The 12,142-nt window shown below is 39.7% G+C and overlaps 2 protein-coding genes across 2 annotated transcripts; both read right to left on the bottom strand.

Annotated features, from left to right (window-relative positions):
- Window positions 1-775: 775 nt before the first annotated feature.
- On the bottom strand, window positions 776-3,595 carry dcps (decapping enzyme, scavenger). The gene is made up of 6 exons (XM_029165969.3): window positions 3,340-3,595; window positions 2,758-2,908; window positions 2,531-2,676; window positions 2,330-2,443; window positions 2,010-2,120; window positions 776-1,847 (listed from the first exon to the last, which is right to left on the bottom strand). Exons 1-6 carry the CDS (start codon window positions 3,538-3,540, stop codon window positions 1,581-1,583), a joined length of 990 nt encoding a protein of 329 aa, XP_029021802.1. The 5' UTR covers window positions 3,541-3,595; the 3' UTR covers window positions 776-1,580.
- Window positions 3,596-4,111: 516 nt separating this feature from the next.
- On the bottom strand, window positions 4,112-11,881 carry LOC114864101 (NACHT, LRR and PYD domains-containing protein 4E-like). Its single transcript, XM_029164754.3, has 10 exons — window positions 11,766-11,881; window positions 10,122-10,302; window positions 9,750-9,860; window positions 9,127-9,205; window positions 8,756-8,975; window positions 6,785-8,582; window positions 6,512-6,685; window positions 5,745-5,918; window positions 5,584-5,621; window positions 4,112-5,095 (listed from the first exon to the last, which is right to left on the bottom strand). Exons 2-10 carry the CDS (start codon window positions 10,208-10,210, stop codon window positions 4,566-4,568), a joined length of 3,213 nt encoding a protein of 1,070 aa, XP_029020587.1. The 5' UTR covers window positions 10,211-10,302; window positions 11,766-11,881; the 3' UTR covers window positions 4,112-4,565.
- Window positions 11,882-12,142: the final 261 nt, after the last annotated feature.

Below are 12,142 nucleotides of genomic sequence, written 5' to 3'. Positions count from 1 at the left end.
GAACGTGTGAACATCGACCTGTGTACACTGTAAACACGTTCGGCTCACACAGTGTCTGTAATCCTAGTGCTGCATCCCATAAACAGCTGATGGTGAATTTTTTTTAACCCATGGTAAGGCCATGGTGAGGCCAATCAACCTAATGCATGCTTTTGGACTGTGGGATGAGGCCGGAGAACCCGGAGAGAACCCACATGAACACGGGGAGAACATGCAAACTCCCGGTAGACACGTCACAAACAATATCTACGTAGACTATTCACAATTTTCAATTCAGTGCTTATTTGTTGCCCTTTTCAAAATTTAAATATACACAAAAAGGGTCAAATCTTTAATTCACATACTCTTCTCAACACATCAATAAATATTAGTCTGGAGGCGATCGTCTATAAAGTATGTCAACTGTCACAGTTGGACCTAACTTGATGCACAAGTCTAGTTGCCGACTTGGAGCAACTTCCAGACACCCCACATGGATGACTGAGAATCTTTAATAAGAGGTTCACCACAAAAGGGATGATGGTCATTTTTACGAGGAGCGTTTAAATGCACCACAGGCACAAACAGAGCACCGCCCAGCTGATTTTAGATGAGATAACGAAATAATCTTCATCGCAACGAGCGCCGTTCTTTAGCAAACACCTGAGATGACTCTGAACATCTCAAGCAGCCAGAAACTATTTATGTGAGAGAAAAATATCAATTCATTTAAAAAGCAACTTGCAAGAGCAGCCAAACATGGTTCCTCAACTCCAGGAAATTAAGCACCATAACCGCAGGTTAATTGAGATTTTAATAAAAAGGACCTTAAAAACATACCTTTCATTTACAGTGTGTAATTAGTTTGTAAAAATAAGAAAGAATCCCAGACTATATAACGATGGAAGTTTGCGGATCTTTGTATGATAAACACTGCCATCTACTGTGGCAGCTGATGTAACTGACCACTGTCAATTACCTCTATTTCAATGTAGCTTTACATTAAAAATGACTTTCCTCAGGACAGAACGGTGATGTAGTGATTAGTAGTATGTACCCCATCTTTAAATGCATATCATGTTAATTTGAGGTTCTAAATTACCCATAAGTGAGTTGTATGCATTTTTATGTCTGAGTGTCTGTCTGTGTTCTTACAGTATGTAGCCCTGTGATATACTAGGATCCTGTCCAGGATGTAACCCCAGCACCCTTACAACAATAAATAATTCAAATGGTGCATGGACAGTCTTGGCAGATTCTACTCATGTTCAGTCTGAAATGTGAAAATTAAACCAAGCATGCAAAGCAACTTCACAGTCAATAGGAAACAAAGTCCTAAATGCAGTTAGAAACATTTGGAAGGATTATAAAAACACCTTAAAGAGAAGTCAAACTCAAAAGTTGTACTTCTTTTTTACACAAATTTGCATCAAATGTTGGACATTATTAATCAGCTGATGTTTGAAATACTAACAACATTTTGTTCTTGAATTTAACATTTATAAAAAAAACAACAACCATAACAAATGATGATTGATTTGAATGTCTTAAAACTACTGTAAGTAAAATGTAAATAATACTTTTTTTGTGTGTAAAGGCTGTTACAGTCTCCCTGCCTCCTTGAACTTTCCGAGCAGCCCGTTGTCTGCCCTCAGGGGGAAGTACAGGGTGCGGGTTTTGTAGTACTCCGGGTCAGACTGCAGGTTCTGGATGACGTCTGCCAGAAGGTGGGCTCGCTCCACACCGCAGCCTGGCGCATCGTAGCCCAACTTGGTGAAGTGAACGTGTAGGTGGTAGTAGGACGGCTGGTAGTGAAGGTAGATTCTTAGCTTGCTGGCTGGAAGGTTGTAGCGCTGCAGGATCGCCTCCTGGACCACAAATACACTGGTGTAAGCATCCTTTCTGGACTGTTCTTGTTATCTTGATCACAGCTTTGAAAACTGCCTCTTGGACAGCACACAGGTCATTTTATTGGTGGCTGTGACCCTCCAGTAGAACAACCACAACCACAGGGATCATTGTGACCTTACCTTTCCTTTGTGAAAGATGTTCTGCAGCATTTCTAGGTGATCTGACGTCAGGTCTCTGAGACAACTGATGCCTCTTTTATTTACTAAGGCAATCAGATACAGATCTTCTACCTAAAAGTGAACAACAAATATAGTTTAAGTATTTAGACTAGACTCCTAAAAGCAAAACACCCAATCCAAAAGATCAAATTGAAGTGCAGGAATTGTGAATGTGAATTTATCAGATAATTTATCAGTGATTGTAAAGATGTATAAAACTTGTTTTTGCTCCTGAAATTGTGTGTTTTTTTTTATTGTGTTCAATATTCCTGGTACTTCACCTGTTTTTGATCCCATTTGAAGTCAGGGAGAAGGACAAAGCCAACATCAGGGTCTGGATCTTCAAAGACTATTCTCTCAGCTTCTGCCTTCTTCTCCAGGATGTTGTACACCCACTGGAAGTCATCGAAAACACACAATGTTAATATTGCATTGTTTAATCATTTATTGTGTCTCAGGGGAGGTTATTTCCGAACTCTGACCTGCACACTGAAGCTCTGCTCCTGAATATATGGCAAGGTGATGGACTGATAGTCCTCAAACGTCTCCTCCACCAGGAAACTTTCCTGACGCAGGTATTTCTTCACATGCTTCTCCGTGGCAGGACACACCACTGTAGTCTTAATCTCTTTAAAACAGAAACAAACACATCACCTAATGTTCCAGTTGTTGCTGGATTAACAAAAAGCTCAGCTGTATACATTTGTACCATTAAGATGAAGAGGCGCTTGGAGTCGATATGTGCTGTATATGTCATTCTTCATCTCCAGCGTGAGTCTGGAGCCACTAAAGATCTCGGCCAGACACTCTTCCCTGATGGGAGTTTTCTCTAGGATGACCACAGCCTCCTGATCAGCAAGCTGGGGACGATGTTTACAACACCATGCAATTATGTGATCCATGTTAAAGACCTGATAACTTCAAGAAGGGTCACAATTCAAGTCATTTTAATGTGTTATTTCAGTTTAAATTTTAGCGTGCTTCAAAATATTCAGAATTTAACAATTTAATTTATACAATTAATAATGCAGATAATACTTGCATGTTCTGGCTTTAAAATGTACCATCACTGTCTCTATTTTACACCAAATGCAGCAGGCTTGAAAACGATGATCATATTATTTTGAAATAGCAAACCGGATGTGCAACTTATGTCCGTCAACAGGCAAACGGTCTTGAATGAATTTAAGTACAAGACGCATAGCTCTTACCTTTAAATGTAAAAACGTTTCAAGGACTAGGACACAAAGAACGTATTTAGGTCGTTCAATTTTACGTTAACGGTACAAACCTTCCCATGAATGAAAATGTTCTTCTCGCGGGCAGAATCACTCAACACGGCGCTGAGCTGAAAACCAGACAACACGTTTCCCGGTTCAGACTCTTGTTTAGATTCTCCACCATTCTCTTTGTCAACTTTCACCCTCTTGTTTTTTCCGGATAATTCATCAGAATCATTTTCCACTTCACGTTTAGCTGCACTGTCTGCCATGTTTATGTCCGTGGTGCTGCTTTACAAAGATCGTTTATATTATGAGTGATGACTCACTTCAACTTCCTTCTCAAACTCACTCAGCAAATGAAAACCTGGAGCGCATGCACTCCACTTTACCCAATGCAAAAAATATTTCTAAAGAAATAATATAAATACAACACTAATAATAATGCTTATCGACACAACAGTTTCTGTTAGTTTAACAAGCGTACACACTCTTTTATTTGATTATGTTATTCAACTATCTTTACTTAAGAACATAAGTCTCATTACTTGATATATTATTAGATATCTCAGATATTAATTTTTCTAATACATTTTCCCTCGTAGAAAACAATTGTGAAATCATTTTTTGGTCTTTTTCACCGCGACTTTAGGTAGCGTTGCTTGTAAAATACCAGTATGGCCATAGGACTGGTGGGCAACTTCCGGTTTTCGAGTCAAGTCTATGTGTCGCTGCAGGAATTGCAGCTCCATCTAGCGAACTAATTGCGGACTTACCCTGAATAACTGCTCAAGAGTCGTCTAACAAATCAGAAAATAGATAGACTGTCAATCAGTCAGTCAATCAAACAACCAAACAATCAGCTTTATTCATACAGCACTTTAAAAATAACAAAGTTGTTGCTATACACAGAGATCTGGAGAGTTAAAACACTAAAGACAACACTTAAGACATAAAAAACAATTAAAATAGCAATAAAATAGCACAGAGAGCAAATGTCAATTTTTCAAAGTGAAAAGACAAAAATGTGCTTTAATGAGAGATTTTAAAACAGAGACAGAACTAGTTTGCCTGATGTACACAGGTAATGCATTCCACCGTTTGGGCCCACAGTGGGCCCCTCACCATAATGTTAGGGAAAGGTAAAGAAATGACTGATCTGATGACCTCAAAGAGTGAGACAGAGCACTGAACAGAGATCAGACAGATACTGTGGAGCATGTTTTAGCTTTAACCAGTATCTTTGAACTTAACCATTTAGCTGATATGGAATCAAATTTAAGTTCACGCGATTCATCTACACACTACACAGAGACGCTGAACCAGACCAGACCCTAAACCCAGCATAAAGAGGTTCAGTGAAGGTGGTGTTGAAGGTGTGGAGGTGAATCAGTTTGTCAGAGGAGACTTTGTAGAAGGACAGAGTGCCAGCAGGATGGTCCAAGTACACTGATGCTCTGTTAGAGACGGATGAGGTGGAAGTGGGCACAGTTGTTTCTCTACTATTGTGCCAGACAGAATAACCATCATCACAGCAGTTTAGACACCAGGACTGATCATTTCTTCCAAACAAACAGTCTTCACTGTCTCCTTTCCTTCTGATTCCTCTGTAACTCACTGATATATGTAGGTTTCCTGTCCACTCAACCTCCCAGTAACAACGACCTGTCAGGCCATTCCTACACAGCAGCTGAGGCCACACATCAAACCTCTCGGAATGATTAGGATATGACTGCTCCTCCTCTGCGTGTGTCACCATCTTGTTGTTGTCAGAAAGTTTTAGTTTTGTGTTCACTGTGTTTGGATCCACTTCCAGTTCACAGGCATCTGGAGGAAAAACAAGACTCATTACAGCCACATTTTTTGTCAAACCTAATTACGCAAGGCAAATGATTCAATTAATTTCACGTTCCACTGTGAATATCACTAAACTTAACTTTAAGTTAAATACAACAGATATATAACATTAACAGTTACTGAATATGACAGTCCAGATGTCAGCAATATTCAGCTTTGGTTCTGCTGTAAACCCAATAATGACTGCTAATGGAGATACACATCTAAAAACACATGGGGAGAGTAAAGTCTTACTGAAAATATTTATTACAATATTTAAAAATATTTATTAGTTTATTATGAATATTCGGTCCATCTATCCTTCTATTTCGAGATTATAACTGATCTCTGAAGTTGCTGAAGTTCAATCTGAATTTGAATTGTTTGTGTTTGTGCTGTTTATAGAAATACTGTACTACTGAATGTGCAAATTTATGAGCAGCAACTGTTCTCATGGATTAAACCAGAAACGGACTTACACTTCTTTTTCACTCTGTGAGGTCCACCATGGTCCAACCTAGAGAAAGACAGAATCAGAATCTGTTACATACACTTTCACTTATATCCTCCAAGAAACAAAAAACAGAACTGAGTTCTTCAGGTAGTCAGAGACATGGGAGCTGCTGATGTTGGTTTGTACCTGAGAGTTTCCAGTCTCCAGTGTGAATCCACCATTCCAGCAGACAAGAGCTTCATTCCCATGTCTCCTGGATGATTGTAGCTCAGGTCCAGTTCTCTCAGATGGGACGGGTTAGAGCTCAGAGCTTCAACCAGAGAAACGCAGCCTTCCTCTGTGATCAGACAACCTGACAGACTGAACACATATTTCATATCAACTTTGGAGTATGGTACATTGATTCACACTTGTTTCCTGGATCAGACTTTCTGGCAAGTCAAAACCTTTTTAATGTAATAAAATGTACCTTGATAATGAAACTTTTAGGAAAAAAATCAACACATTTCAAGGTTGATAAAAAATTTCATAGTTCCATGAAACATAACATAAGGTGTAGGTCAGGCATTTTCCCATCATCCCCTAGGGTTCTGTGGTCGATGGATAACAATTGTAGTGCCTGGCTTCATTAACTAGCATCCTACCCATACCCAGTGAAGGGAGGTGCCATATCAGGCACATTGAGGCACTGGACCTACTGTATGCTACTGTTCAAAATGACTTCTCTCTACAGGCCTCCCTCCTCCATCAGCACACACTCCCAGTCCAACAGCTTTAATCTAGGAACCTCCTGTGTAGGTCGGGTTTGACACATACTAACAAGCCAAACCACTACAGACCAGTAGTCTTGACCTCCCACCTGATCAATAGAGTCATGTCATGGCTTTTGTTCTTTTTAGTTGCTAGTTATTAAGAACCAAACAAAGCGTTATAACTGCTTAGGGAATTCTGACCTTAGAGTTTCTAGTTGGCAATGTTGTTGCTTTAGTCCAGCAGAAAGCAGCTTCAATCCTGAGTCCTGCAGCTCATTGTTACTCAGGTCCAGTTCTTTCAGACTTGTGGACCGGGAACTGAGAACTGAGGACAGAGCTTCACAGCTTTTCTCCGTCAGTCTACAGCCACTGAGTCTGAGAAATATATGTGAAAGAAAAGAAGCCACTGTAACACATTAACAATGTTTCCGTTTAAAGCAAAATACTCATTTTCTAATGTTTATGTTCACACACAGAGCTTTGTTGGAGGCCTTAACCACTGGCAGCAGCCTCAGAAGAACCTCCTCTGAACCAGAGTATTTCTTCAGGTCAAACACGTCCAGATCTTTTTTTGATGACAGTAAGATGAAAACCAGAGCTGACCACTGAGCGGGAGACAGTTTATCTGTAGACAAACATCCTGATCTCAGGTTCTGTTGAATCTCCTCCATTAATGAATGATCATTCAGTTCATTCAGACAGTGGAACAGGTTGATGCTTTTCTCTGCAGACAGATTCTCACTGATCTTCTTCTTTATGTACTGGACGGTTTCCTGGCTGGTCTGTGATCTACTTCCTGTCTTGGTCAAAAGGCCTCGAAGGAGAGCTTGGTTGCTCTTCAATGAAAGACCGAGAAGGAAACGGAGGAACAAGTCCAGGTGTCCATTTGGACTCTGTAAGGCCTGGTCCACAGCATTCTTGTAGAACTGTGATGGTTCAGGTTCTTTAAAAAGTTGAAAAAAGTTGGATGATCGTTGTTCTGACAGCAGATTGACTCCAGTGTTAATGAAGGTCCGATGCACATGAAGAGCAGCCAGAAACTCCTGAACACTCAGATGAACAAAGCAGAACACCTTGTCCTGATACAGTCCTTTCTCCTCTTTAAAGATCTGTGTGAACACTCCTGAGTAAACTGAGGCTGCTCTGATGTCGATGCCACACTCTTTTAGATCTGATTCATAAAAGATTAAGTTTCTTTTTTGTAGCTGCTCAAAAGCCAGTTTTCCTAGAGATTCAATCGTCTTCCTGTTCTCTAGACTCCAGTGAGGATCTGTCTCAGCTCCACCGTCATACTTGATTTTCCTCACTTTGGTCTGAACCACCAGGAAGTGGATGTACATCTCAGTCAGGGTCTTGGGCAGCTCTCCTCCATCTCTGGTTTTCAACACATCCTCCAGAACCGTAGCAGTGATCCAGCAGAAGACTGGGATGTGGCACATGATGTGGAGGCTTCGTGATGTCTCGATGTGGGACATGATTCTGATGGCCTCTTCTTCATTTAAGAATCTCTTCCCGAAGTACTCCTCCTTCTGTGGGTCAGTGAACCCTCTGACCTCTGTCACCAGGTCAACACAGCCAGGAGGGATCTGATTGGCTGCTCCAGGTCGTGTGGTGATCCAGAGGCGAGCAGAGGGAAGCAGGTTCCCCCTGATCAGGTTTGTCAGCAGCACATCCACTGAGGTGGACTCTGTGACATCAGTCAGGATCTTATTATTGTGGAAGTCCAGAGGAAGTCGACACTCATCCAGACCGTCCAAGATGAACACCACCTGGAACTCTTCAAACCTGCAGATTCCTGCTGCTTTGGTTTCAGTAAAGAAGTAATGAACAAGTTCCACCAAGCTGAACTTTGTCTTTCTCACCACATTCAGCTCTCTGAAGGTGAATGGAAACGTGAAGTGTATGTCCTGGTTGGCTTTGTCTTCAGCCCAGTCCAGAGTGAACTTCTGTGTTAGGACTGTTTTCCCAATGCCAGCCACTCCCTTTGTCATCACTGTTCTGACTGGTTTATCTCTTCCATGTGAGCCTTTAAACATGTCTTCTTGTCTGATTGTTCTTTCTGCTCTGTCCAGTTTCCTGACCGCTGTTTCAATCTGTCTGACCTCATGTTCATCGTTGACCTCTCCAGTCCCTCCCTCTGTGATGTGAAGCTCTGTGTAGATCTGGTTTAGCAGGGTTGAGTTTCCTGCTTTAGTGATTCCCTCAAACACACACTGGAACTTCTCTTTTAGGTTAGACTTGAGTTCATGTTGACACAGTGGAGCAAAAATTACTGAATGAACAGAGACAGAACAGGGTTATTAGTGAGTGGATCTTTCAGAAAATCTGAGAATCTATACATTTGAGGGTGTGTGTAGGTTTTTTCCTTTATTGGTTTTATCATGATTTGAGAATAATAGAAGTGTGTATTTAAAACAGCCTCTGATCTGATACAGATTTTCTTACTGCTTTGCAAACGATCAGCAAGATCCTCCTTCTTCATTCTCCTCAGGAAGTTCAGGGTGATCTTCTGAAATGACTCTCTGCTGCTCCTCCTCTGCTCTTCATCCCTGTCCAACACCACCTGATCCTCCCTCAAACTCTCCAAACAGTAATCCAGACTCAGGACCCTCTGAATCGTCTTCAGCTCATTCTTCACAAACGTCACAATGTTCTCCTCCAGAAGCTGGAACAGAATGAGAACTTAACATTTAATTTCAACTAGAGGAAGAAATAATTTGATTCCTTTGGAATCTGTCCAGGATGTGAATGGTTCAGTATTTAATCAGAGTTTAATGTATTTCATAGAAAAAAGCTTGTACTGTACATGTACAGACCATAAATACAGAGTCCAGATCTGATTGATGCTGCTGGGTAGACTGATCACAGGGGACATCTGCGCTCTCCTCATCTGCTCTGTGGAAAAAAAAGTTTACTGATTTACCCCAGTGCTTGTAGATCAGTGAATATGTGTAGGGTGGATTGCAGGTCACTTTTTGACACTTGATTAATGCATAATACAATACAGATAGAGAAGCAGTCAGTCTGAAATCTTTTCTTTACCACCATCGGTGTCATTATGGGATGCATATGTCCTAAGATATGTTTTCTGGTCAATTTGTGACTACTAACCAGGAAAGTAAAAAGAGTATGTTGCAATGGTCTACTGTATGTCAATGCACTGTGTAGTACATGGCCATAGAAGTGGGTGAGAACACTGTTGTGATATGCACTGGCCTATTAGTGTTTGTCTCTCTGTCAGTGATCATCTCTCCGACTGCTCTCCCTCCCAGCTGGACTCCATCGAGTCAATGCCAAAACCCTGGCATAGACGTTCCTTATAATTAAGGAATACCTGATTAGAAATACTGTACTGTTCAGAAGCACAGAACCCACTTATAAGTAAAAGCCAACAAACTGAGAATCAGTTCCTGTTGAAAGAATTAGTTCAAAAATCTACCCTTCATTAGCGTGTTGTCCATCTTTGAAGTTAACAACAGCACCCTTGGACCCATCACTCTTCATGGAGACCCCACTGGCTTCAGGAGATTGTGGTCGTTGCTGCTTCATCCTGATACATCAAACAAGTCAAAAATCAAAATGTAGTTTGCTTCAAATGATAGACAGATACTGTAATGTTCTCCGGTTCATCTACATGTCATCTAATTAAAATTCTGTTTCATCTTAGCTGGCAACCTGTAGTTCCCTAATAAGTGGCTGGACTTTTTTTAAATAAGATAAATAAGTTACTAGTTCTTCTGCTATTGACTGGCTGAACGGCAGATGCGACAATGATATTTTGTGTTGTGCCTCGACATGGAGGTCATCTCACCTTAGAGCTTGTGTCTGACTCTTATGTTCCTCATCCAGAGTGCTTTTAGAGGGAAGGACTCCCTCCTCCCTGTCCTCACACTGATTCATAGCAGAGCCTGTTGGGAGAACTAGGCTCGGTGTTCTCTTGGAAGATGATTAGTTGCTGAATTTGCATACAGGCAGAGACTTTGGAGCTTTAGCTGTAGAAGAAATACGTAGAGAGGAGTAAAGACAAGTTTTATTGATGTTATATTGTTTGGTTTTAATTTTTTTTTTATTAAAACAAGTTCAGTAGGTTAATCTTTTGGTTTTCAGACAGTTTTGTTTGTAAACATGTATACTATATAATTCAACACAGAACAACTAACAACTGATATCTACATTTTAGCAGATTTTCAAGTGAATCATTTTAAGACTTGAGACTACTAAGTGAAAAAAAACCCTCAATATTCCACTTGCTAATTTCATTCTGCTTTGAAACTGAACAAATTGTTCATGCATGAACCATAAATCTTTCATGTAAGTTCTGGCAGCTGCATAGAAATCATTAACTCTTGATGTAATAAACTGAGGGACTTTAGACTAAACAGCAAAAGTAATAAAAGTAACAACAGACTTGTACCTTTATCCCTGGGATCTTGCTAAAAAACTAAGGATCTTTAGTCTAAATTAAAAGTAACAATACAAACTTATAATTTGACATTTAAACCAGTACAACAGCTCCCAAAAGACACGGACACAGTAGTGTCATGATTCAGTGAACCCTGTCCATCAGTGAACCTAGAACTGAACAAGTCCAGATGCATCTGTACAAAGCTCAAAGCACAATTTAAACTAAATATATATATATATATACAGTATATAAATATTATATATACAGTATATAAATAATAAAATAGCAACAGTTACAATAATCCACTTGCCTATGATTCAAACAAACACAGAAGGAAAGATCTCAGCATACACTCACCGTTCTCTGTGCCACCAAACTGTCAGCAAACAGTGATTAAAAGTAATAAAAGGAAACATCTGTACTTTGACACTGTCACCCGTACGGCAGCTACAAGTGCAAACAAGTAATACTGTTTTAGAACCTCCCATTCAGTGGACCATATTTACTAGGTGAAAATGAAAATGATTCCTGATAGGGATGATAGGATGATGCGTGCAAGGGTCCAGTGGTGATTTTAGATCATTACTGTCGGCACACTTAAAGACAATAATAATTATCACTGTTTATTAACATTTAATTTCATTGATATATTTTACAGATTAAATCAGATTTAATCCACAACTAAACTAAAATGTTTATAAAAAAACTAAAATGTTTATAAAAAAATAGTAGATGTACTAATAAAGAACTGTTGGGTCAAATTAACTGAACTGCATTATGGCATATTAATGGATGTGTGAGGTTATAAGTAGCTGCAAGGTGCGAATACTGTCAAACAATATTAGATCTAATAGTTTACCATTTTATCAGCTAATGTTAGCATTAGCGTATTAAGCTAATGTTAGTATGGTTGTAAACCCTCAAAAGAACGTGGTTTATTTGCTTAATATAACCACACCAGCAGACAATTGCTAAGCCATAAACATCAGATACTCCCAATAAACATATAGTAAAATCCATAAATCGTCCATAAATGGATTAAAAACTTACCCTGAAACATGTACACTCTGACGGCCCTGTACTCCCAGCATGCAGTGGGAGAGAAGACGGAAAAACAATAGAAAAACAGATTCCATTTTTTCATTTCATTGTTCATTTCAGTTATTCCAATTATTTGATAAAAAAACGGTCTGGTGTTACAACATTCAATGGAGCATGTTTTTTAAAAATATTTTTTAAATATTAAAGGTGCCTGTTAAAGAAAACAGAGGATGGAACAATAATGAGCATCCCATAACAAACAACAAACAAACAAACAAACAAACAAGCATCCCGTCAGCCCCCCACCACCACCACCACATGGACTTTTACTCACTCACACACACAAGCAGACCAGAGCAAGAGAGAGAATCCATCCATTAATTTTC

This window comes from Betta splendens, chromosome 10 (genome assembly GCF_900634795.4).
Source record: "Betta splendens chromosome 10, fBetSpl5.4, whole genome shotgun sequence".
NCBI classification, from domain to species: domain Eukaryota; kingdom Metazoa; phylum Chordata; class Actinopteri; order Anabantiformes; family Osphronemidae; genus Betta; species Betta splendens.
This window is presented reverse-complemented; position numbering and strand designations above follow the sequence as displayed.

Coding starts and splice junctions, on each gene's coding strand:
- dcps (XM_029165969.3), bottom strand. CDS start 3,540: ATGGCAGACAGTGCAGCTAAACGTGAAGTGGAAAATGATTCTGATGAA. Junction 2,121..2,329: donor TCAAATGGGATCAAAAACAG/GTGAAGTACCAG, acceptor GTTCACTTTTAG/GTAGAAGATCTGTATCTGAT. Junction 1,848..2,009: donor ACATCTTTCACAAAGGAAAG/GTAAGGTCACAA, acceptor TTTGTGGTCCAG/GAGGCGATCCTGCAGCGCTA.
- LOC114864101 (XM_029164754.3), bottom strand. CDS start 10,210: ATGAATCAGTGTGAGGACAGGGAGGAGGGAGTCCTTCCCTCTAAAAGC. Junction 9,861..10,121: donor AGTCAGACACAAGCTCTAAG/GTGAGATGACCT, acceptor TTGATGTATCAG/GATGAAGCAGCAACGACCAC. Junction 5,096..5,583: donor TCACAGAGTGAAAAAGAAGT/GTAAGTCCGTTT, acceptor TTTTTCCTCCAG/ATGCCTGTGAACTGGAAGTG.